This window comes from Acanthochromis polyacanthus, chromosome 12, assembly GCF_021347895.1.
Source record: "Acanthochromis polyacanthus isolate Apoly-LR-REF ecotype Palm Island chromosome 12, KAUST_Apoly_ChrSc, whole genome shotgun sequence".
NCBI classification, from domain to species: Eukaryota; Metazoa; Chordata; class Actinopteri; family Pomacentridae; genus Acanthochromis; species Acanthochromis polyacanthus.
This window is the reverse complement of record NC_067124.1, coordinates 30,979,462-31,006,388: the sequence shown is the minus strand read 5'-3', so window position 1 is coordinate 31,006,388 and position 26,927 is coordinate 30,979,462. Positions and strand designations below refer to the sequence as shown.

General features: G+C 38.2%; 1 protein-coding gene across 3 annotated transcripts in view; it reads left to right on the top strand.

Moving 5' to 3' along the window:
- The window catches only part of col14a1a (collagen, type XIV, alpha 1a), a 221,085-nt gene that overhangs the window by 73,569 nt on the left and 120,589 nt on the right, over positions 1 to 26,927 (top strand). For all 3 annotated transcript variants that reach the window (XM_051956908.1, XM_051956909.1, XM_022194221.2), the window contains exons 20-26: positions 1,285 to 1,417; positions 2,904 to 3,026; positions 8,103 to 8,252; positions 12,429 to 12,545; positions 17,964 to 18,110; positions 20,321 to 20,395; positions 24,006 to 24,145. In XM_051956908.1, the coding sequence (XP_051812868.1) occupies positions 1,285 to 1,417; positions 2,904 to 3,026; positions 8,103 to 8,252; positions 12,429 to 12,545; positions 17,964 to 18,110; positions 20,321 to 20,395; positions 24,006 to 24,145 (885 nt within the window). The remainder of the gene's footprint in view (positions 1 to 1,284; positions 1,418 to 2,903; positions 3,027 to 8,102; positions 8,253 to 12,428; positions 12,546 to 17,963; positions 18,111 to 20,320; positions 20,396 to 24,005; positions 24,146 to 26,927) is intronic.

Here is a 26,927-nt window from a genome sequence, read left to right as displayed (position 1 = left end):
GTTTGAGGAACCCAAGACTGCATTTTTGTGTAGATAATAGGCCTAAAATATGTAGGGGACAATATTAGTTTTGCAGAATATATTTATTAGTCTTAACGAAACTGGAGTTGGTTATTTTAAATTATTTAAAATAATAATTGAATAATATATATCATTATTTAGACAACACAATCTCCACTTTGACCTGCGTTACACAACCTTCATCAGTGTGCTCAGTTGGCATGGCCCTGAAATGTTCTGTACTTTTCATTATTCTGAACTGGGGATGCTCGATATTGGATTTTTGCAGATATTTGATACGCCAAACTCATTTTGGCCAATTGCCAGTCGTAATATATGCACTTGTTTATTCAACCTGACTGCAGAGAACATCACGTCTCTCCTGTAATAGAATTAATGTACCATTATGCCGGATCTTATTGTGATGACCCACTGGCAGGTGTAGCTATGAAATGCAGTGCTGTTCAAATGCACACATTTACTAGAAATGAGAAGAAAATACATACAAAATATCCTGTGTGCATTTTTATATAACAGTTTCAAATGTAAGTGTCAACCTTCTGCTTGCCGATGTTGATTTTCGGCTGATTTCTGACATATTTTAAAGCGTTCATCAGTTGATGCCGACCGTGCATCTGTATTCTGAACACCTTAAGAAGAACAAATTGTAATGCTCAATATTCAGTGCTCAAGCCGGCATGAACGAGAAGTCATTAAAGTGCTCAGAATAATGGAAACTTTGAACTCCTGCAGTTATCAGATTGTTTCCGATGAGTGAAAAATCAGTCTCATCCTTAGATGTGTTTTTAGATTGTAAAATATCAACATCATGATTATTAGCTTATGGTTGGCTTCATGTACAGGATGCTGTTTTTTGGATGTCAGTGTATTTTATTTGAAATGGTTAGATAGAATTGTTAATTATTTATACTAAGAAACCTGAACAAACATGCAGTTAAAGAACAAACTCCAGCACTTATAAATGAGCAGTAATCGCTTTTTTCCTCCGCTCTTCTCTGCCTCCCTTTTGGCATCAGCTGACTTTATCGACTAAACTGAAGCAAGTAGCATTCTTGTGCTTCAGATGTTAAGATACAAGCAGTGTTTTGCAGGTACTTTCTGTTTCCAAGCAGGAACAGATTCTATATCCAGGCTGCTACATATAGAATCCATGTGTGTGTGTGTGTGTGTGTGTGTGTGTGTGCAGAGCTCAGTGCTGCTTTACAATTCCATGTACAGTCTTTAAACATACCTGAATGTTTTTGTATGTATGTGTGTGTTTAGGAGTTGGTTCCTGGCAGTCAGAGGAGAGCGTTGCTGGAGCCTTTATTAGCAGGCACCCAGTACAAAGTGATAGTCACACCGGTGTACAGCGATGGACAAGACGGCATCAGCATCTCTGCTTTGGGTTCCACATGTAAGAAGAACAAACCTCCAGTACACACACACTCACACTCACACTCCTCTGAATTTTAAACCACAGCAGGGTCAATTTCAGGTTTCACAGTTGTCTCTATACAAAGCTCCCAGCTCAGGAGCTCACATGCGACAAAAGTCGATCGCAATGAAGTTTTATTGCAGCAGGTCCGGTGTTAATTTGCGTTGCATTAATTCTGCGTTCCTGGAGGAGAATACAAATTAAAGCGATGACAAATGCAATGCATTCCTAATTGTCTTAATGAAGGTCGCTCATAATTACAGCAGCTCCTTTCATTAATGAGACGATTAAATTATTTTGCTCTGCTATAATTGATTTTCTATTCTATTCTGTTGATTAGCACTTCTGAGCGGCTGGTGACCGTCTCCTCGTTGCAGAGAATTGAAATGTCAGATGAAATATGTCGTCTTTTCAGAAGAGACCACTTTAGCTCACTGTGGTGCAAATAAAAGGCTCTACTTGGCTCTGACAGTAGTGCAGTGATAGATCAGAGACCAGGAGTTCTTCATGTACAGAAGTCACATCACGGCTGAATGCTGAGCTGAAAGACTTTCACAGAACTTCCTGAAATATATCTAAAACCTGGAGAAGCTGTTCAGACTAATACTCTTCTTTATAGCTGCAATGAATGACAAAGTGAAAATTAATCAGCAACTATTTTAACATTTAAGTAAATGCGTTTTTGAAGGAAAACTGACATGTTTTGGGAGAATTTATTGAAATGTTTTGTTCAATAGTCAATTTTCATCTCTTGACTTTTCCAAAGTTTAAGACTCCCTCCTTGTGAAAATCAAGTTATCATGTCCATATGTTGTTTTACACAAGTTGGAAGACACATGAGTGAAATAGTCTCAAAAACACAGATTCAGATCTCCAAGGTTTCATACATAACAAACCCAAGTGAGCACTCCTGTCATCTGGCAGGAAGAGCTTTTTCTCCTTCAGAATCGTTTTCTGCTTCATGTTTGAGCAGAGTCGTAGATGAGAGGCAGGCACTTCATAGATCTGGACATCCTTGAGGAAATAATGCATTTTAAGGCAGAAAATGATCATTTTCGTGCAATTTTGGATATGCAGAGATGAACTTTTAGGGGTTTAATCAATTACCTCAGATAGACTTTAAGTGGCAAATAAAAAAGTTTTGGGGCTTTTAATGTTCACTCATTTCATCTGTTAAATATAGTAACTGACCACTGGCCTTCTGTCGTTTTGCAAAAATATCTCCCAGACAAAGCAAGTTGAGTATCTCTGGATTAAGGTGTTCTGCAACAGAAGGTTTGGCCCTTATCGTAAAACTTGATATTCAGCTGTTGCTTGTACAGTCAGAACACATTACGACCTCCACAGCAGAGGACTTTTTGTCATTTCACTGTTTTGCCATACATATTTATATATTTTTTTTATCTAAACTTAAATCGATTTTTGAGAAGCTTTTCTATATTCTGACTTTGTCTTGTTTTGGCAGTGCCGCTCTTGTCTCCTGAAAATGTTCGTGTGTCAGAAGAGTGGTACAGCCGCTTCAGGGTCACCTGGGATCCACCTCAGTCTCCGGTACAGGGCTACAGGATCGTCTACCAGCCTGTCTACGGTAAACAACCACACACACACACACACCCACACACTCATACATACTCGCACACAAACACACACAAACGTACACACTACAACTAATCTGTATTTTCCAAGCGACCGCCTCTGGGGCTCATAAATGAAACCAATGCAGAATTGACAAACTGCAGTTCCTTAAATGACCACTTGAGGCTGTCTCCAAAAGCAGCTCAATCCCCATTGACCCCATGTTAAAGTAGTCAACTTAAAGCAGAAATAAACATGTTTTAAAGCCTTATGCAAAAATAATTTTGGCCTGTTCAGGCAATTTTCCCTTCATGGCAGCTGTACTGGGGGGATTTTTTTAAAATCATTTATAATGCACCTGTTTAAATTGTATTAAGGCTCGACATTATACATAATTAATGGAATAATAAATAGAATCTGTTACTAAGTAATTTAACCATCTACCTCCATCTGAAACCCAAAGCCCCAGCATTTAAAATGTAAAAACACCAATGTTGTAACTTGGTCACAACATAAACTTTACCAATTTGAGAAGTTAAAGCTTATAGGTTTTGACAAAATCACACTAAATACTTGTAGTCAGAAGATAACAGCTGACATTTAATCCAGAGAAGGTGAGTTTTGTTGCTCAGGTTCAGCAGCAAGAACCAACCTGCCCAAAAATTCTTGCCCAAAAAGTCGTTGATAAATGTGTCATGTGCAAGAAAGCAAAGGCAAAAACCTGCCAGCAAAAAATGGGAGACCTGCCTGAAGAGAGGTCGAGTCCGGCTGCACCATTTCAGTTCACATGTGTTGACCTGTTGGACCATACCAGGTGAAGGATGATGTTAAGAGGAGAGTAAGCATGAAAGCGTGGGGCGTGCTTTTCTGCTGTATGTCAAGCCGAGCCATCATGTCGAGCTGGCAAACACGCCAACAACAGAAAGCTTTCTATTTGCTTACCAGAGGTTCACCTCTGTCTGAGGCCATCCCCAGAATATCTGGTCTGATCCAGTTACAAACTTCATTGGAGGAAAATCTTTCCTGGAAGAGATGTTCCTGAGACAGCAAAACAAAGAATTGCTTGAAGAATATGCTGCCAAATATGGGACCCACTGGACATGGAGGATTCTCTCAGCTGATTCACCTCACCGAAATGGTGCTGCTGTCAAGGTCACCAAAAGAGCTCTCTAAAGTCTTGGTGGAGGAGAAAGCCATAGTTTGGCTATGCAACCAAAATGCAATAAGAGGACAGTTTAAGCTACCAAGAGTAATCAGTGTGAACACAGATTCCAAAGGCATAGTCCCGGATGTTCATGTGAGAGTCTCTCCGAGTGGGTGTGTTCTGGTGAGGAACCAGAAACCTGCCACCAAAGAGTCTGGGTTGAAGGATTTCCAGGGTACTGCGCTGCACCAGGACGTCCGGCGTCTCGTCGTCCTCATCCTAGCAGAGGATCAATCCAAGGCAGACCAGCTCACCTGAGATAGATGATCTTTTCGGGTGGTACCACGTATAGGGAGGTGTTGCGGCGATCTGCCTGGAGGTGGGTCTGTGCGCGCCGCTGCGCGTCACTCCGTGCCGTGCCTCAACAGGTGAGCAAAATTTGAGGCAATCAACAGCACACGCTAGAAACCAAGCAGCATAAACGCCGAACCAGTCATTCTGGCTGTGAATGGAGCAACAGTGACAGAGAAAGAAACCATTGACTAAAAAACGCATGGGAAAAAGGACTGAAACCAAAAGAGGCCACCGGTAAGCTCATGTGTCTCTCACTGGACTGGTTAAAGTGTGCTTTCTGGCTGTGTTGCTGAAGACATGTTCTGCCTGGTTGATGTTGTTTGTGTGGATGGAAGTTCTGTTCAGGAGCGGTTTGGGTTGTTTTGAATGCCTGCTGTTTATTTGGCTGGAGATATTAGTTTACATTATTAGATGCGAAGTAGGTAATGAATGGCATTATTTGAATGAGATTTGCTTTATTTTAATTAATGGGTAAATACAAAGAGCTGGTAAACTGTTAAAATATGCCAATGCAGAATCTGTTTAATGCTTAGAAGATCTATGTAAAGTGATTCAGGGAGAAATTGGTTAGTTTGAATGTTGTTCTAGAGTATAGAATTAAGTTTTTTTTTTATTATTTGAACCTGGTGGTGTATTATGGGTTTAAAAAAATGATTGGTTATGCAAAAAAAAAAATTGCTTTAGTTGAAAGCATATCTTTTTATATTTGTTCATTTTTTTGTGTTTAAAGGTGTTTCACCTACTTTTACCTTCACTGCATAAATTAAGTAAAAGAAGAGAGAGTGAAATCCTGTTGCATGTCCAGTCCTTCCATTTCAAGTGTGGGAAGCCATTGCGTAAAAAAGACACTTATTGGCTGCTTTGAGTGACAGACGGATGCCACCACAGGAAAGTTCATGTCCCGCCTCGGCTCCACTCAAGCTTCACCTCAATGCTAATTTTTGGATTAGGTGGGAGTTGGGAAGAGTCAGAAACTGTCAACATGGCATCACAAAGGATTTGTCCAGATTTATATACAGTCTATGGTATAATCAAGCAGTAGTCCTGAGTGGATCTTTTCTGCAGTCTTTTTTTTCTTCTGACGGTTTTTATTAACATAGAAACACAAAAGCAGACCCACATGCTCGTTTGTTAAATTACACCTTCATGTTTTAGATTCACACAAACATCCAGTGAAGACACCCATCATTTGGTAACTGCTAGTTGTCAAGAACAAGAGTAGTTTCTCTTCTTTTATATGTGCTTTGCCCTGAGCCCTGCACAGCCTCGTTCAAACATGCTAATCTGCTTGTCATACGAAGACCCACCAGACAAACCTGTGACAGACACATAATAACTGAAAAAACAAACTCTCGGGGTGCGTTTGGCTTTCCTGATAGCATCTTCTTAGTTTCTTAGACAGGAAGCTCGAGGCTCCAAGGAAAAGTCAGCAATCCAGCCCTTAAATAAGACATTAACCTTCCTCATTTATTCTTTGTCTTGAATCATCATCAAAAGCCCATTTTCACTGTTCTGCTGCTTCTCTGGTGCTAATTGATTCATCTTTCCAAGACAAGGCTCCAGCCTTTATAGTTTCCATGTCTGTTTTTAGTCATCTAAACACAATTACTGAGTCTCTGAGGATCCAGCTTCAAGAAGACAGGCTGCATTAATCTGATTTTAGGAGTTAAGTTGAAGAGAAATAAATTTCACCAGGCTGCTGTTTTCACCATGAGAATCTTGGTGCATGGAGGGAGGAAAAGTGCCTGCGTTTGCAAATACTTGCAAACACACATTTACACACCTCCTTTGCAGAAATACAGCTACAATATACTTATTGTAAGCATAAACCCACTCAGTGTAACAAATAGGTTAAATGTACACACACACACAAAGACAGTCTGTTTCCCATGAAGCAGTATTCCAGTGTGTTGTGTTGTGGAGATAATTGCTGCTTTTCCTTTATTCATCAGATTTTTCTCTTCTTGTATTGCTTTTGTTCAGTTTTTAATTTTTCCCTTTAAAATTTGTGTACAGAGTTATTTTGCAGAACAGTTTATAGCAGTTGTTTGGAAAAGCTGCATTAACGAAGATTGTTATGGCTGTGTTTTTTTTTTTTTTTTTAGCCCTCATAAGGTTTGCATGTGTGTATGTATGTAGTCCAGGAAATAAGCAAGACACTGTTTATAGCAGAAACCTAGTCATAGCTCAGTGAGGCTTTGTGGACAAGAGTGTGTGTGTATGTATAGGTTTTTTTGTGCATGTTTGTGTATGCATGAGAAGGCTGGAAATGTCAGTAATGTACCTGACAGGCTGCACATTCCTTGATGTGGATAAAGTTTGCTCTAGAAACTTGGAGGAAATTATTCTGTTTCTACTGCTAACAATCAACCAATGTATTCAAACGGAAAGGATCAATCATTAATAGACATCTGTAACGGTTTTTGATCTCTCTCTATCCCATTTCAAACATAATAGATCTTGAGCCTCTGTCATTTGTGTCTGCTAAAGTATTATCTAAAGATACAGGAAGGGATTGATCAGGCTCGTGCCAATTTTCAGAATTGGGAACAACAAATTTCACTCAATCTCAAGATCAAAAACTGCCAGTGGGAGATCTAAGGATATTCTCGTGTATTCATTTTTCACACCCTTTAGTTGTATTCCCTTACTGCTCTTCTCTCTTTTCACCTGCTGTACTTTGGTTCTCTGTTTAATTCATTTTTTCTTATCTTACTGTTTCCTGATGTGGACTCCCACACATTCTCAACAGACTTATTCAAAAATTATGAAACTTGGTATTTAAAATTAAATATCTTTTTTGGTTGTCGGCAGTTAGAAAAAGAGCTCCAGACTTTTTAGACAAGACCTACCTGTTGTCCACCCTCGTTATGGGTATGAACTATCTATAAAGATGCAGAAACCTTCCAAGATGTCACCCACAGGGTTTTGAAACTCAGTTTGGTAGCTCTGGTCATTAGCATCTTGTCAGAGCCTGACTCCACTTAACTACTGACTAGTCCTAAAGCAAGCAAATAAACACAGCTGCAGTTGTCAATTACTGATAAAAGAAAACTAAGTTGAATTTAACACTGAACATTAGTATAGTGCTGTTATGTTGACATTGACTTGTAAGAAATTTACATTAATTTCTTACTTGAATGCTGCTTCAGTAAACATTTTGCTTTTGTTTTTAGTTTCAGATCTACATTAATATAGCATGATGTTCATTTTGTAAAGTATAGTCCCATTTAGAGGAAAATGTACAGTAAAGCAGGGTATCTGCTGTACCACTGTGTGCAGAGGCCTTTATGTTCACTTTCAAAAGAGCAAGATGGTGGCAGCCAAATGCCAAACTCTACTTTCAAACAGGAGTCCACAAGCCAGTAGATGATGTTTCAGTCACTACATCCAAATTTTATTTACAGTCTGTTAGCTTTGGTTGAGTTGCAAACCTTATCTCAAGCAGTTTCAAATTTAAACCGGATTATGATGGTTTTTACCGCATCCAGATGTTTGGTTTTGTGCTTATTTATGTTTGTATTGTGGGTGAGTTTTCTCATTCTCTGCGTTTTTATTCTGTCCTTATGTGAATATGTTCCTTTTCCCCAGTGCAAGGTCCAGCTTTGGAGCAAACGGTGGGCGAAGAGGTGAACTCTGTGCTCCTCCTCAATCTGCTAAGTGGGACAGCGTACAGCGTCCAGGTGACAGCTTCCTACCCAGCAGGACAAAGTGAACCGCTGCTAGTGAATGCCAAGACATGTAAGCATCCTTATTATACCTGCAGAGAACACTCATTTTGTTGTAAGAGCCATTCTTAAATGGTGGATGTGATACTGGATTGCGGAGGAAATCATATCCCTTATAGAAATGAAACTGTCTCCCTCACAGTTGTGGAAAAATATTGTGTATTTGCCGACTTGAAATGGAAAACACTTGTTCGGTGTTGGTTTGCCAAGTCGAAAAGGTCAATAATAGGAGTACGACTTACGAGCACAAGTAAACATACATTTAATTGGAACTTTCGCTTTTGGAAAGTCAGGCCAAATTTCAAAATGAATCATTCCCAATTGAGCTATAATTACCTGAAGTTTTCAGTCTAAATTTGCCACAAAGGACGACGTCGGTACCAGAAAGCGGAGATAGAAGCAGCAGAAAAAGCAAAACAGTTAAAGGAAAGTGGGAAAGGTACAACATGCATATTAAATGGCTGCTGATAGCATGCGCTCTAATTTCCTCTGAGACTTTAGCAAACAGAGAGCGGGACAGAAGAATATTAATATTTCCCAGTCAGCCAGTGTGAACAATCCCCTTTGCATGTAGATTTGATATCAGCAGGTGCAGTAAGACCTTTAATACCTCTCTCATCTTAAACAAATAGAGAAAATGAGAGATGGAGAAAATGTATATTCTGCATGCCCGTATTAATGTGCATGAATGGTGGCGGTATTTGTCTTTAAATCTGCTTCGGCAGACTCAGCACAGTCATTTTTTGCCAAATATTTATGTTGTCTCTTTAGCTTTCTGACTTTATAATCGTGCCTTGGTGTGTGTGGTTTTCACAAAACTGCTGCATCATCCCTTGTTTTAAGACCTATTGTTGTCTTTTGGGCTTATAGTCTGATTAGCCAGAAGGGACTCGCCAAATAGTGGGATAAAAACAAATATTCTTTAATTTTAATAGCTCATGAATTTCACATTTATGTACCCTGCAAAGAGACATTTTCACCTCTTTTTTCTTTCTTTTTCAAGAACTAGTTCCCTTGAACTTTGAAGCAAAATGCTGAGAAGCAAAATGTTGATCACTTAATCAAATTGTTTCACACATAATCTGCAATCTAAGGCTTTTGATGCACGGATTTTTTTATTTTTTTATTTTATTAATCTGTGCCTCAGTGATGTGCCATCCTTCATCTCTTCTTTAATCATACCCCTGTAGGATGAGTTACAGCTCCCTCATGCCAGCCTGTCGCTATAAAGCTCTCATCATGAAAGATGGTTTCATAAGGAGGGAAAGATAAAATACGAAGCATTGACATGTAGATTTAACAACCTTCCATCTTTAAACTTAACACTCTGGTGCTGGTGTGGCATCAGATTTAACAAGAACCATGAACTCGTGAACTTTTATCAACTTTATCTAAGATTTCCTTTCCATTTTTTTCTTAGACATCTGTGTCTACAGTGACAGTATAGAGTGCTGCATTGCCATTGTCTTTTCTCTGTTTCTGGCTGGGGATTAAGAAAATGGCTCATCTCTAAATATTCAGCGCAACATATTCACTATCGGATGCAATCAATTCCCAGGGCGGTGATATATTTTCAGATGTATCAGATTTCCCCATGTTACTCTGGGCTTAGTTAAATCCATTGTCCATATTTTTACTCTACGCTGAAAGATTTATTACAGGGGAGGCATTCAGTCATTTGTCATTCTAATGAGGTGGATATAGTAACATATTTCCCAGGGTACGCTGGATTCATCGCAGCCTCATCATGGGAAGTAACTGGCATGTTTGCATCGGTAAATTACACTAACATGTTGCATAGAAATCTAATTATTCATACCCAGAGGACCACTGAATGAAATGAAACCGTTTCATCCAAATGAAGTTTCCCGTGGTTGGTATTGAAGGTGCAGGAGCTCAGGTTTACCGTGAGTTTACACTGGACTGCTCGAGAAGTTGAATTTGTGCAATGCAGAAAAATAAAATGCTTTTTTTTTTTAAATTAAAGTAGGGAGATATGATGAGAACCAAGAAAAGGTGCCCATATTTTTCCGTACAGCTGTAGAAAAGGAGGCCCAATTCTGACTTTCCTACTGATCACTGCTCATTTTTCTGTTCAGGCATGTCATGTTAAATTTATTTAGAGTAAACTTCAACATAACATAATGTTTATATCTATGTATGCACCAATATGTGCATCAGCAACAGATTACATGTCTTCATATGTGCGTCTATGCATGCTTGTGAACGTTGTCGGTCTCTGTGTGACGGTTTGTGTCTTTGCATATTATTGAGAGGAATAATAAGTTGTCAGATGCATTATCCACTGGTGTTTAAAGTAAGCCACCTGCCATATGGTCCCAGCATAAAATCTCCATTTACTGGCACAAGAGCCAAGTCTATTTTATATCATCAGCAAATTCTGTTAACAAGGGAGGAAAGAATAAGAGAGAGAGAGAACGAGAGGAAAACACAAGACAGAGGGGCTCCTAGGAGGTTTGCTTGCCTATAGTCCACTGAAAACTCTCTGGCAAACAAGTTTCAGCTATTTAAATTGCTCATGGTGTTTTGCATTTTGCTGCATCATGCTTCACTGTTTCTCCACCAGAAACATCAAGCCTGACTAATTTGATGACTTTCTGATTGGCTGCTGCAACCCATAACTTTAGCCTCATAGCAGCACAGGTGCTCACAAAACTTTTAACCTCATTTCCAAGAAAAGTCCACACTATTTGCCACAAGTTGTTCACTCTGTTAGTGCTTTAGAGACACATTTTAAAGCATAGTTGTTATGCGTCCTTGCATATTGCCGTTTTATGTACCTAATAACAGTGTGATGACATTTCTCTCAAAGTAATTCACTTGATGATACGAAATTTGTCACAACTCAATTTAAAAGACCACAAAAAAACATGCACTATAGCCGTAATGATTCTAATTGGGTTTCCTCATGATCAGTGGCTGTAACAAATTTAGCCAGAGCATCTGTTTGTTCAGGTTTGAATCTCTTGAAATGGAAATCTTTGGGTGTCTGGTGGGTGATAAAGTAAAGAGTGATTTTAGAATACCAATAACAATGATGCTGTGAGAAGGCAACATAGCAATGGCTAAGATTAAGTTAAAACATTACTTATTATTAAATTAAAAGGCTACAGAAGCAAACATACACAATGTCAGCTTTAATGAACAACACTTAATGGTCAAGTGAAGTCATGTGAAATCATCTTTTTTTAATCTTAGACATATAAAACAATAGCCATCCACCTAAAGTGCTGTCAGGTTAAGAAGAAAGATTACGATTACGAATTCGCTGAATAAGTTTAAATATTCAGATCCTCCGGTTGTAGTTTCTTGTATCAAATTACCTGAGTAATTAAAATATTAAGGTCAAGATCTTACATTATTATATAAAGTATAGATTTACATGGATAAATTTAATATTAAGACCCTACAATACTATATACTCTGACAACTGTTTAATTTAGATTATTGATAACGTTTAGGGCTTTACAAATTACAAAATCTGATATGCCTAAAGATTTTCTATGCACGAGCATGAAGGCATCAGTGGGATGGTACAGCTGACTTTTCATAGGAAGAAACCTCCAGCAGAACCAGGCTCATTGAAGGAGGATATTTGCCTTGACTGGTAAAGGTGAGGGTGAAGAGGATAGCAGATAGAAACAGAGAAAAATTAAGACAGCATAAACACATGACAGGTTGTTGAGAACATAAACTGCAGTTTAGACCTGTGCAGCTACTTAAAATCTTCCACACAGTTTAAATATCCAGCATTACACTTACGCAGACAACACACCGATATGTCTTCCTCTGAGACCTGGTGAACTAAGAAGCCCAACTGCTGCTATAGATTGTCTCCTGGATGTTGAATGGCACAAAGTTTTCTTCAACTTCAGAAATCATGTTGTTCCATCCCATAAACTGTGTCAGTCTCTCTGAGAGGAGTCTTGGTTTCTTGTCAACCAGTGTGGCGTATATTAATGATTAAAAGATGTCAGAAAATGTAGCAGTCAGAAAGCAGTTTACTGATTGATGTGTCAGTGAACGCTGACAAACTGATGGGTTTTCATGCGTCCTTTGATAGATTCTCTAACTGCACATCGAACATCAACAACTGATTTTGTCTGCTCAGTAATTTAAAAAATAGACAATAAATCTGTCATTTGTCTAACTCTCTCCCTCTCTCCAGTGTTCCTTGGCGTGTCTGGCTTGTCAACCTACCAGCTGCGACCCAACAGCATGTGCGTTCAGTGGCAGCCTCTTCTTCGTGCTACTTTATACAGAGTCTCCATACAATCCACACTCAGTGAGTACAATTACTGGAATAAGAGTGCAAGCCAAAGTTTAGTATATGTTTAATTGATGTGAATGTGCAAGTTATAATCTCAGTCAAAGTTGGTGAAACAGTTCATTACTTTGACTATTTTTGCCTTTTATGTAAGAATATGACCCTAGACTTGCAGCTCACTCCACTTTAACTCAACTGACGAACCTGTTCTGAGGAAAGACTAACTGAAATATGCTCTGGATCCACTTTTTATCTGTCAGAAACAAGAATATCTTCAGACAAAAGTTCAATTCAGATATATTTTTCTCCAGAAAGAAGCAGTTGTCTTATATACAGACAGACAGTCATCCCCACTGTTCCACCGTTCAACGTCAGGCTTTTGCCAGCTAAATGACTGGAATACAATTCAGTCGGTAAATCAAAAGCTTTACTAGAGTCGTGACATTTGGTGAGGTGGTTGGATTCCGACTCTATGTTCCCTTATAGATTTACAATCTGTCCTCGTGAAAACGTCTTCTCCGTTCATTATTAACACAAAGACCAGTCAGCTCTCTGTTATGTGTGCGTGTGTGTGTGCGATGGTTACATGTGTATTGGTTACGTACACCTTTCACAGCCATCTGGATTCACATTGATACGAGCCTCAGAGGAAATAAGTGTTATGTATTTCTGTCACTCTCGCATGGCGGCGGGTTTTGTTGTAGAGGATATTCATAAATCTCTCTGTTTGCAGACAGTGAGGGAGATATGATACGCGCAATAAACGGCATGGGAGAAAACCGCTCTGAGAGTTGCACATGCCAGAAATAAAAGGAATAAAGAGACAGCGCATGACCTTTTAGAGGCTGTTTAATGCACAGATCAGTTAATCAATGGGAAAAAGGCAGACAGAAGGAGGAAAAGAAGGAAAGAAACTACTGCATCTATGAAATATATTTCAGTCAAATCAAGAAGAAAAGGAAAAATCCATCTGAGCCCCATGTTTCTTATATTTTCGTCTTTTTCCATTGAATCAATAAAACTTTTGTACAGTTTGTCCGGCCGACACAAAGGTATTTTGGAGCTGATCCACAAACGGGGAACAACTTCAAGTTCAAATTTTATTTTTATTTGTCCTCAGAGGGCTATTGGTTGTGTGGCTTCGGCTCATATAAACAGTATAATGACAGAATTCCTGATAGTTTTCTGAGATGACTTTGCATTACGCAACCAACTCCGGAAAATGCTACGTAGACTTTAGATTGTCTCCAACATTTTTTTTTGTGAAAGCATAACCAAGCTGACACCTCAATTTCCGCGCAGTTTTTCGATTATGTATCTGCCCCTGGGTTCATTTCTTGAATATTAGTGTCATACAGTGGAATAATGTGGACATAAATGTTAGAACACCTTGTAGCAGGCAGGTTGTAGAATATGTGCATGATGGCTTCCACAAAATTCATTACTGCCATAAACATTTCTCCAGAGCTCTTAAGTCTGGCCCTAAAAGTGGTACAAATTATTAAAACAACCGTAGGTCATCTCTCTATGAAACATTTGCATTTTATTGTTCCCCTGTTGGGCCCATTTTAAGTGTTGCCTCTAAAGAAGCTTTTAAGGTTCTATATACAACATTAGGCTGCTTTCTGCTGCAGGAGCTTGCAGGACATTTAAGCGAAGCTTCAACCTTTGCTCATTTTCAAACTGCAGAAACTGCCACCATTTTAACAGTGGAAAACTGTAACTTGACACAAGTGGACACAGCTGGAACTGCTGCCAAAAGCATTGAAACGCTCAGATTACAACACAACACACACAGGAGGAGTGTGACTTCATCCTCTAAGGACATCATTACTCTTCTATATCTTAATATACACTGTAAAAACTGAAAGTTTTAAAAAAGTTTTTGACTTTTTTTTAATGATGTACAGATTTTTTGAAACGTGTTTTGTTAAATTACACATTTATTCACATGCTAGCTATAAAAAAAACCCAGCCCTAGACTGTACAAAGTGTCTGCATAACAAATCTTGTTTTTTTTTCACAAATAGTAGTATGTTATAATGTGAGTCATAAATTTTTACTGTTCTGCAAAGCTACAGATAATTAACATCATTGGAAAAACGTAATATTTTCATTCCAATTTTAAAAAATCTGGTCAAAACTGTGCATAATCTGTTTTTACAAATAGTTTGTAATATATTGTTTGACCATGGAAATACTTTTTTTTTTTTTTTTTTTTTTTTTTTACTATTTTGCAGATATTTTACATTATTTGAAAGAAAAACATGTATATTAAGGATTGAGAAGTGGAAATAAGTGTTGTAATTGTCGTTTTACAGATTTTCACTATGTTGTACAGTAACAGATAACTAGCAAAATCACTAAAGAAAAAAATAATTTACATTTAGATTGTTAAAAAAACAGGCCAACACTGTACCAAAAATGTCTACATCAGAAAACTTAAATTTTTCTAAATAGTAGTTTATTCTTTTTGAATGTTTGGCCATAGAAGTACACTGTTTTACCCTATTTAAATCAGCTAAACAATATTATTTTATGGATATTTACCATTATTTTGAAAGAAAAATATGTACAGTAATGATTGAAAAATGGTAATTCTTCAGTAAAGTTACAGATAGTAACTAGCATAATCTCTGAAAAGTTTTCATTTCCATTTAGACTTAAAAAATACAGGCAAAACTATATCAAACATGTACATCCAAAATATTGATTTACTTAAACTGGTATTTTGTTCTCTTACAATGTGCGACTGCAAAATGACACTGTTGTACTGTATTGAAATCAGCTAAAAATGTTGTTATTCTCCAGATATTTTCTGTTATATTTTTCACATTTTCCGAGTCTTAAAATATTACTCATTTTTTAAACATTTTTTTCTGGCATCCATGTTGCCAAATCTTCCTGTTTTTAATGGATTTATTTTTTACAGTCTAGCAGATAGTTGTTCGCTACCATATTACTACTTTGTTAAAAATCATTTATATTCCATTTGTTTGATCTTTTGACTTTATGGAAATAGAATGGAATACATTTTAAACATTCGTGTGAGAAATATAAAAACATAAAACTGTACCTGCACTGAATATTTAATCATTTATAGCCTGCTGCTTCAAACAAGAGTTAAACCTTCTTTTTTTTTTTTTAAACAAGAAATGGGTCAGTGGGCCTAACAATGTCCTTCCATGTGTCCCATTTATGCTATTCAGTTACAAACCTAATTGATAGTGGACTTTGTAAATGAGCCTGGAGTTTTTTTCAGGAGGAAAAAACTCAGGTGAGACTAATAACATTGATGATGACCCTGTTTCACTTCGGTGTGTCAGTGAAGCAGCATGTAAAGGTAAAACTGAATGCAGCTGTGATTAATATTAAACAGAACTCCTCTATCTGATGTTAGCTCTGTTGTATAAAGGATTTTCCTGCAGGGGTTCCAGTGAATGGTTGGAGGTGAGTGTTGATTAAAGGAAATGAGGAAAATGGAGCGTTGGCTGATAAATGCAGAGATCAGAGACATGAATCAAACTAGTAGTAGGAAAGCGAAGGAGGAAGGCTTCTCTCCTTCACCTTCCTCGCTCTTCTCTTTACCTTTGCCTGTCTGAGCAGCGGCTGGATGTTCAGTTTAGAGATTTGCTTTAATCAACGCAGAGCCAACCAGCTGCTTAAACACCTTCTCAGATGGAAAAGTGTCGAGTCTCGGTGACAGCTGTTTCCCTTAACTGTATTATCTATGGCTGCTTCCTATGTGGAGGAGGAGCTAATTTGTCACTCTCCGAGATGAGAGACACATTAGGAAATAGAATTAGACTAATGAATCTGACAAATGACAGCCATTAGAGTGTGTACTGTATATGTAAGCTTCTAGTTTCCACTGTGTCCCTTTTTGGCTGCCAACACAAATTCTCTCTTTCCTGTTTGCCTGTGATCCTGTCCTTCTAAAGCTTTGCAAAATAAACACCAAACTGAAAGTGTTTGCAGTGCACAATCCAGAGGATATTGTTGAGAGAAGAGAAAAGAAATCAATACTGCATTTCGTTTTATTTTTTCAGTGGATATAAAAGTGTTTTCCATTTTCTCTGGTTACCTTAATTTTGGGACCAATGAATGAATAAAGTTGCGCATGCTGCGGGTTGTCACCTTGTGTTTGTTTTCTTGTTACATTAATTTGTAATAAATCTGCCAGACTGGAGGAATTTGATGTATCAAGGAAATCAACAAAATGTGAACCTTCGCCGCAGTGATCGATTGAGATAGAAATTGATAAATTCTACGTTCCATCCGAGTTTTCTTTACTCCCAACCCAATTGACACATTTTTGCCTCATTTTTCACTAGACCTCTGTGGAATCAGCACATTGATCGCCAGAAGTAAAGCTCAAAAATGTTGTCTGTGCAGGATTACACAGTTACAATGCTGAATTTCTTTAACTTTATATTTTATATATATATATTGAAAAAACAATAAGTCATTGTGTACAAAGTTGTTCCAAGTGTCCACAGTTGCCAAAATTGGACAAAAATAGTGGTTGTGCATACTAGAAATACTCAAGTTTTTGCATTTTTACAGCCCCAGCAAACTAGACGTTTTACACACTGCTCTGCACAGTAATTCTAGAAAGATGTTTTACCATGATGAATGCATCTTAAAACAATTTGAGTATTTGCTCCTCCGTTTACCAATTTTGCTGCAATTATTTTATTTTGCTCTCAATCTCTGTAATCTGTTTACATGTTTGTCTCCTATCTGCTCTATGTAAACACAGCCTACAGTTGAATCCAGAAATTGCAATTTTTGTCATGTGATTGATAACGTGAGTCACGTATTGCTCTTCTATTGTTATGAATAGCAAAAAAATTTGCTTGTTTTAGAATCTGGGGGAAAAAAAGGTGTTTATTTTAGGAATAGTTTTTAAAAAGATGTCAAATTTTAATGAAAGAGCAGGATTTTATGCTTAACTTTGGCTTGTTTTCCTAATGAAACTGCACATCACATAGGATTCATTCAATTACTATCAGAAAGGTGAAAATCCTGCTTTTTTATTTCCATTTTGTGATTCTGAGAAGTTGTGTAATTTTGGTGACTTCTTTTTTTATTTTTAAATTATAATATGCATTTAAATCCTCAAGCAGGTTTTGTTGTTCAGACGCTTCAAGCAATTAAATAATGTATACTTAAAGTGTATTTATTCACAGTTAGAGCAGATTTTAGCCGAAGGTCTGATTATGTGCAGAGTAGTGCACTGACATTTGCCCCGCCAACTTACCTTTAATGTCTTTGAGCAAAGCATATTAAAATTCAGGTTATTCTTCAGCTCTCAGCCTTAAAAATGGTAGAGAACATGGCTGAAAATGAAGAAGTTGATCCAGAACAAGATCTCTGATTTAATGAATCTGAATGTCATGAATGGTAAATTTTTGATTTGCCGTCTTCCTGCAGATGATCAGAAGCAGGAAGTTAGCCTTGGAGGCGGGGCTTCCCGGCAGTGTTTCTATGACCTCACTCCCAGCAGCCAATACCAGATCAGCATTCACGCACAAATACAGGAAATGGAAGGACCGTCTGTCTCCATCACGGAAATGACACGTATGTTGCGAAGGTTTTACATGTTGTATATGAATGCACAATTGGAAAAATTTGAGCTGAATCCAGTTTATTTCCATTATTCACCTACACTTAACCTTTTAATTCCTGCTTTTGACCTTCATTTCTCATCCACTGTCACGTCCTCCTCTGTTTTCTCTCCATCTCCTATTTTCCCCAATTAATCCTTCCTTCCATACTCCGTCCAGCCTCCTCCTCCATCTGTCCCCCCTGCAGCCACCTTCTGTCCCACATCTATCTCACCTCTGCAACTTTCTCCTTTGCCTCCATCCTTCTTCACTTTCTTCATTCTCTCTCTCTCTCTGAGAAGATAGATTCTGCTGTTGCACTTCATTGGTCAGCTGATGAGCTGAGGTGAACTGCACAGCTCCAGGCCCCTGAGGACTCACCTCACAACCAGGGTTATAGATGGATGAATAGATAGATTTGGGCTTCCACACACACACATTCACACACGGACTAATGTGATTAAATCCAACAGCAAACCCAACAGTTTGGCTCCAGCAATCATTGCGGGTCCAAAGAGAAGTGAAGAAATGTGAAAAATTTTTCTTCCTTTAAAGTATCCTGAGGAAAGTGGACATAATTATCCAAAGTAAATGTACCGATTATGCAGAATAGTCCCTTTCAGAGTTATATTGCAGTATTTCATAATCATTACTGAAACATGGAACAGGGATTTTTATGTTGAAGCTGGTGGGAAGGAAGCTAATTTTAACTTATAGCTGTCTGACAAATGTGGAAAGTGGAAGTAAAAAATGCAGGGTGAGAAAAAAGTGAGAAAAATTGAATCTCTATTCACATGGGACTACTATTATCTGATGACTTCTAGTATTTTATAATAATTGCTGTGGTTTTCTGTGATTTTAAGTACATGGAAATCTGCTATCATTTTGCCAAATACAGAGGCCTTGTGATAATGCTAGTTCTGTAAGATACAGCATGCAGATGCTTGTGATGCTTTTTTGGCAAAGTTTTTTTTTTTTTTTTTATCTACCTAAGTCATGGAGGCTGCATTGATAATTAAAAATTGAAGTTTGGGTGGTTTCAGTGATTTGGGTACAAATTCAGGAGTTTTGTGTTGCTATACAGCATGGACATCCATTCACAGACAGCTTAAATTCTCCAGAAGAACATAATTGTGCCATAGTAAAGCACTAAACGTGTCTCAGCTACATTGGTGCCATGTTTACGTAATTCTTGAAAAGTTTTCTGTCATGGATTCACTATATTCCCTATACCAGCATGTCTTTTAGGGCTGAACAATTTTTCAGTGCCAAATTGGAATGGAAACCATGGAATTAGCAAATCATAAAAGGGTGCAGTTGAGGATTTATGCTACACAGCACCTTTGACCCAGGATTCAGATGTCATGTCAGGTGTTAAAGCCAAATCATGTTTTTAATGTATTAAATGGAGAATATACAACTATATATTAAAGACTTTAAAAACTGATATTGTAAAATAAATCGCAATGCCTGTCAGAAAATCTTTTCCCAATAACATATTTTTCCCCTAATTGTTCATCCCACATAGTGTCTTATACCCACTATTTCCTGATGTGGAGGAAGACAGTAAACCTACCACATGCTGTTAGTGAATATAATGAATATGCTTACTCTCCAAGTAACAATCTTTCCTCAAAATCAAACTACCCCTTTAATTTATTTTTATGACGTATATGTTCCTTTGTAGTTCAGCCGTTGATCTTTCCAAGATGATAAACTTGCTGTATTCTGGTTTGACAGAAAGCATTTTTAAAAAGTAGTTGGCTTGGCACTGAGGCGTTCCTCAACCTAGGGCTGTTTTTGACTCATGAAAACATCCTCTGGTCAGACAGATTCGAGACGGACAATAAAACTAGAACTTTTGCTGTCCCCAGCTTATATTGAACAAATTTAGAAAGATCAAGTGTGATGTAACTCAGTGATGGACAGAAAGATGGACTGAATGGACCACTGCAGCTGGATAGGCTCTAAGTACAGATTACGCTAGAAATTGCTTTTATTTCTGTAAAGAACTTAGTTATTGGAAGAAAGAGGAGGATTAGAGAAATTTCAGCTTAACAGAAACAAAATGCTGCTGCTGCTGTCTCTTATTTACTGTGTTTGTGGTGGCAGATAGACGGGATGATGGTGCTACTCGTCACTGCCATCGTGATTTATGACCTTTTCTTGTGTGCCTGTTTCTAGTGCCGGCGCCCACTCAGGCTCCGACCGAACCTCCCACCACAGAGCCTCCTCCCACCATCCCACCTGCTAAAGAAGGTGAGCGAGAAGTCAATAATAAACACATACACATTCTTATGTTATTAATTTATAGTGCAAAAGGTATTCTTAGTGGTACTTTTTGCTAACTGTGCTCATTTTAATTCATGGATTGTCGGGTTTTTAATTTTTTTTACATATAGTTCATCAGAAATCATAAAGATGCAAATCTACAAACCCTACTATTCAATGCATCATAAATCAAAATTATCCACAAGTTTTATATACTTGTATTTACAACTTATATACTTGCAGTTTTTTTGTTGCCAGTATTTTACGAAGGAGTAACTTCAGGCTTTTTCTTTATAAATTCTTAAAAAATTAAGTTGGAATCATCATTTTAACCTCATCTTGAATGTTTTGAAATGTAAAAAGTAGTTACCTGAACAAGTGCAGTCAAAATCAATTGAATCAACTATGCAGTGTCTCTTAGAGACAGACTTGCTTTCCTTTAACTTAGCAATGTCATTTCTACAGCGGCTGTACTTTAATATTTAACAAAACATTCACAGACAGCACCGCTCAAGGTTATCTTTTACCTTTTAATGACTGCTCCGTCTTTGCACTTGACCTCAGCGCAGCATTTTTCGTCTCATCTGTCAAATAGGGTGTTCTGTGACTTGTAAGCACCCTCAAAGTTCGGTATGGTGTGCCACAGGGCTCAGTTGTGGGCCCTGTTTTAATTTCTTTATATGTGCTTTTAGCTGTGCACAGCATTCATATTTATTGTCTCTTTCTGTTTTATACTGATGACACCCTGCTGCACCTACCTTCTGATAATGACCGCCTTTGTGACTGTAACTAAGTTTTGAACAGAGTTACTGGGTCACAGCACACTGCAAATCAGATTTTGACATTAGATGGTTGCTTTTTGCATCAACTCAAGCTTTGTGCAAAGAATTTTGGCATCTCGTTTGACAGTAATCTAAGTTTTGAGCAGCACGTCACCAAGTTGGTACAATCCTACAGTCTTAGAAATGTATTCAAAATGCAATCTATAATTTTGAAGATGCCAACATCTTTCTACAGACTTTTATCTCGTCACACCTGGATTACTGCATCAGCCTTTTTACCTGCCTGAACAAAAAAACCTATTGATTGATGACAGACTGTACAGAACTCCACTGCCAGGCTTTTAAACTCCAACCTAGAGATGCACTTTGAGCCCCTATACACAGACTCCAACTATGTTTTAGGATAGATATAACTTTTAAGGCCCCTCATGGCATCTCTCAGCTTTATCTCTCACCTCTTAGTACTGAATCCTTGAGAGGTCTTCTGATATTCCAGCTGACAACTAAAGGGGATTGAGTGTTTGCATTCTGGGACGGAAGCTCTGAAACAATCCAAGGAAATACGTTTAGCTCAGTCAGTGACCAGTTTAAAGTATCTTCTTTAAACATAGTTTTATTGGAAAGGATTTACTGATTTTACTTGAATCTTTCTTTTCTTTGACTTGTCTTTGACTCTTTCAAAAAAATGTTTTTTCCTTCTCCTACACTACACTGGTTTTTACACACCAAATAGTGTTTTGAAAACTTATGATTTTATGACTTTGCTGTTTTATTTTGCTGCCTTTTGAAGCACTTTGTAAGTTCGATTTTGAAAAATGCTCTACAAATTATTAGGTCTTATTATGGTAAAATCAAAACTGTGATGCAGAGGTTTTCAGCAGACAATCATGCATTTTGTATAAATTGCATTGCACTTGGTAAATTTGATGCACAGTAGGGAGGAAATTATGGATAAGGGCTTGTAACTGGCACATACTTGCTATCAGATGATTTAAATTATGAGTGGAGGCAACAAAATATTTGATTTGGACATTGCCGCATAGGAAAATGTAACCAAAGTACACAAAGCTGCAGTTTAATAATCTTACCACAAATGCTTTACACAAGTGTAGCTTGGGAGGAAATTTAGGAAGTGGGCAGCATTATAACAAAATCATGGAAAACAAAAGAAAAATTTGACAACTGCAACCAATGAAAAAGTTAAGAAATGTTTCTCTTCTTGTGGTTTATTAGCTTATTGCCTCAGGCTCGGCAGTGAAATGACTGAATTAATTTTCCTACAGTTGGTCATTGAATCAAGGAAAACATAGTAAATTGGAAATTTGATTGCGATGCAGTTGGTTGCCTCAGTTCAAGTGCAACAACTTAACTGGTAAAATATTTTCCAAATCACTTGACAAGCCTGGAAAGATCAGAAGAAAAGAAGGTTTAAGTTCACAGTCCGACCCTTCACCTCCTGCCCAGACGATCTTCCTCCCCGGTTCCCGTCTGATGGACTCAGGTAAAAGGTTGCTGTGCAGCACCGACGTGAACCGACACACCTGCTGAGCCCGTCTCTGAGCATTTCCGTCTAAGTTTCTGACCTTTGTGAGGCCGACGCCTCCGTCTGTAATGACAGGCAACCTTTACTCAGGACAGGCGGATGGAAGAGGAGGTGAGGTGGGTGTTTTTCAGTAAGGAGGAGAGAAAGATGGACAACTGAAGCAACAAGAGGCAGGCAATGAAACAAAGTGATGGTTATAATGAGAGAAGCAGGCAGAGGCAGAGCTGCAGACAGAAAGCAGAGGGGAGCTGGCAGAAAGAAAGATGAATGTTCGACACAGTGGCTGCAAAAGACGGGTGAGAAAAAGACGTGCAGTGTAAAGAGATGGAGGGAAATTATAGAAAGTGAGAGTTCAAGACAGATGGTAACTCAGAATGGAAGCCTGAAAAAGTCTCAGTAATATCAGAGTTTCTCCTTTCCTCAATTTTCCTTTCTTCTCATTTTCCTCCCTTTCTTCTCTTTTCCTTTCAGTTCTTTTCATTTCATTTCCTCTCTTCTTTTCTCTCATTTCCTTTCCTTTCTTCTCTCCTTTCCTTTCTTCTCCTCGCATTTACTTTCATTTCCTTTCTTCTCCTTTCCTTAACTTTTTTCTCTTCTCTCATTTCCATTATTTTCCTTTCCTCTCTTCTCTTGTGTACTTTCAGTTCCATTCTCCTTTCCTCTTTTCCTCTACTCTGTTGCATTTAGAATTATAGCCATTTCTCACCTTTTCCCCAGGAATTTATGGAGCCTGACATGGTCATAAACAAGATTTGGAATTTACCGAAAGACTCGGAGTTTGAAAACTTGTTAAAACCACAAAACAACTTTACGGCCGCTATGATAAGGCTACAGGGAGTCATTGAGAAACCTGAGAAGAATAAAAGCAGCAGAAAAAAAACAAAAACTATCACAGCAGAACCAGGAATATGAATGAGCGGCTTACGAATGAAGAAAAACAAGACACAAACACATTGAGCGTTTTTGTGTACTGAATAATCCGAGTTTGAAACTGTGCGTGCTACACCTTTAATCTCATGAACTCTACAGTGTGCAGATCGCTCCAAAGACCCAGACTTTGCATATTTACCCTTTTGCAGCAGATGTATATTTGCTGTGCTTCATACTTTGCATATTTGTTCAGACTCTGAATATATTAAGCAGCCAGTTAACATTCTGCTTGTGCTTTGTCCTCCACCGACATTCACTCTGTATAATTTTTTTTTTTTAAAGGCGAAGACAAAATGATGTGCTGCAGACTGAACCTATACATCTTCCTTCCCTGTCTGTCCAGTGTGTAAAGAAGCCAAAGCTGATCTGGTGTTCCTGGTCGACGGCTCGTGGTCCATCGGTGATGACAACTTCATGAAGATCACACGTTTTCTCTACAGCACCATGGGATCGCTGGATCTGATCGGACCAGATGGAACGCAGGTCAGTTTTGTGGCCACATACTTGCAGATCGCCCTGAAATTTTTCACATGGAGGCCAAAAATGTTTGTTTACGGGTAGTTTTTAATTTGAACAATAAATTTCATCTTCCTGGAAATGACAAACGAGTGGCAAAGGATGTAGGACATTGTGTTTGAGACATGAGTGCTGTTCCTATAATGACTAGTAGTATGTAATTATATCCAGATATTTAAGCTTGAAGGCTTTCTCCCATCACTCTGGTCTTCAGTTCCTCCTCAGATCCTGAATGGATTCAGGTCTGGACTCTGAAATGTTCATATTGTTTTCTTTTCATCATTTCTCCGCCACTTTGACAGAATAGTTCAGATAATTGTCTTGCTGAAAGCTCCAATGCTGCCTAACAAGAGGTTTTTCTGCAGACTCCCTGATGTTTTCCTCCAGAATCTTAATGTGCCTCTATTTTCTCCTGATGCTGTTGACCATCCTGCCTGGTCATTTGGTTGAAAAATACCCCCAGACATCACATTCCTACCACCATGCTTTACAGTGGGGTTCTTGGAGTTGAATGTTCTTGTGTCTAAACACCTCCAGAAGAGAAATCAGGGTCAACAGAGACCAGCCTTCTTCAGTCTCTGTCTTGTGATATTGGTACCAGAATCTCACATTCATCAGGATGTTCTTGGTGCTGATCCTTTGATTCTTCTTGGCCTCTTGGACTACCATCTTTGCCAGAGCAGGCGTCACTTTTTGATTTCTAGTGCACTCTTTGAGGTTTTTCATTGTGGCGCTCCATGTACATTTTTGATTGCACTGTGGCCACCGGCACTCGAAAAACCTTGGATATGACTTTCTAGATTTTCCCAGTTCTCTCTCAGTGATGAACACTAACAGCAGCTCTCCACACTCTTTGGTTTTAGTCATGACTTGAAAGTGACTTGTAACTGACTAGAGAACTACTGCACCAGCTGTTCTCAATTCATAGTGTATTGGAACGCTCTAGAACATGGTAGAAATTATTAGAACCTTTTGGAAAGACATGGATACTACGCTGTTTTTCAAATTTGTGACAATTTCAAGGGTATGAATTATTTTTGATGTAGCATTTTTAGTACAAATGTAAAGATATGCATAGTAATGATTAAAATAGGTCATTAACATCTCTAGCACATCATCTTACTGTTTTTTTTTACCTTGTTTGTCATTCCCAGCCATAATAAACCTATAAAATTTCACTATAAATGTAAATTCACATGGATATGAATGATTTTAGGCTTTACTATACGTCTCCTTACCACAGACTGAGCCTACCTCAGGGTTTACTCATTCTTACCTTTCTTTTCCTGAATTCCTGATTAGAGGTATACATTACTGGGCTAAGGAGTGGTGCAGTCTTGACTGCTTCACCTTGAATAATGTCTCAGTGAGTCTCTCTGAAGAGCTGCTATTTACAGTTATGACTGCTCGTGGTTCTTGAGTCTAGTCTAAACGTCTGTATCTAGTGAAAATTACCGTATTGCCAGTTCACACACTTCCATAATTTAACCAACAGAAATACAAATGTGCCTGAGGCTTTTAATTTTTGTTCGCTCCCTTTGTAATTTATTCCCTTTGTTTTAGCTTCTTCTTTTTTGTTCTTGCTGAAAAATGCATACTCCTGGGAAAGATAATGTAAAGCAGATGTGGGGGATCTTGCCAAAAGTAGCCACACTGAAAACCATAATAATGATGAAATAACAAAATTACATATCTTAGTGTGATCTGTGGGTAAGAAACTCGTCAACAAAGGAGAGGATGTCGTGTACGGGGGTGTTAATCCCTGCAAAAGTAAAGAGCGCAGCTTCTGTGAGGTTATGGATGCTTTACAGTCTTGGTGTTTTGCACGCATACCATCAGATTCACATATATCCAGTAACCTGCTGCCCTGCCAATACTATACATCCTTTGTTCCTCACCTTCCATTACCTCCAATTATTTTTACCCCACCTGAAGAGAAAGAAAAGGTGTTTTTCACCCTTGAAATTTGCTAAAACTCTGCTTCCATTTAGGAGATAACAGAATACGGAGACTAAAAGCTGATAGTGAAAAGATAGTGATTTAGTGCTACATCAAAATCTGCAGTTTGCAATTTTTTTCTTCCTTTACTTTGTTTTAATGCAGTTCTTCCATTTCAGACAGAAAGAAATGTTTAAATAAAACAGACATTGGCCTATATGATAAATCTTGGATCATGATCTTCGACCTTGTCCTTTTGGCCCCTATACACTTCTGGCTCATTTATTGTTTGGGGAAGGTGCTGATGTTGGCATTAATTAATATTGGAAGGATCCTTTGGAGCAGAGTAACACCCAGTTTTCTTTGGCAGCCTCCTGAGAAATCAGCATGACCACAGTGTTTGTATCTACAGAAAAGTTCAGGAAAGTGAGAAGAAACTTTGAACCCTCTGGAGAGTCAATTTCTTCTTTCTGGAAGAACTTTCTTGCTGCTGAGCAATAGTCGATTAACTCTGCTCATTTTCTGCCACCGTGTTTTGTGCCAGAAAACATTACTTCTCTGGCTGGAATGGTGCTTTTAATAAGTTAAGTCTAGATGCATTAGAAGTTGGAATAAACATCAAGTGGTTCCAGCGCTGACTAATACACAGTCAGCCTGATTCCATCGTGAGCTACACTTTAAATCACCACAGTGAATATTACCATCTCTGCTGCTGTTTTCTCATTTATCAGGTTCATCAATAGTAATGCCAGACTCTAACTTGAGGGCAGTTGTTCCCTGTTGTTACTGTGAACTAATTTGTTTGTGCTTC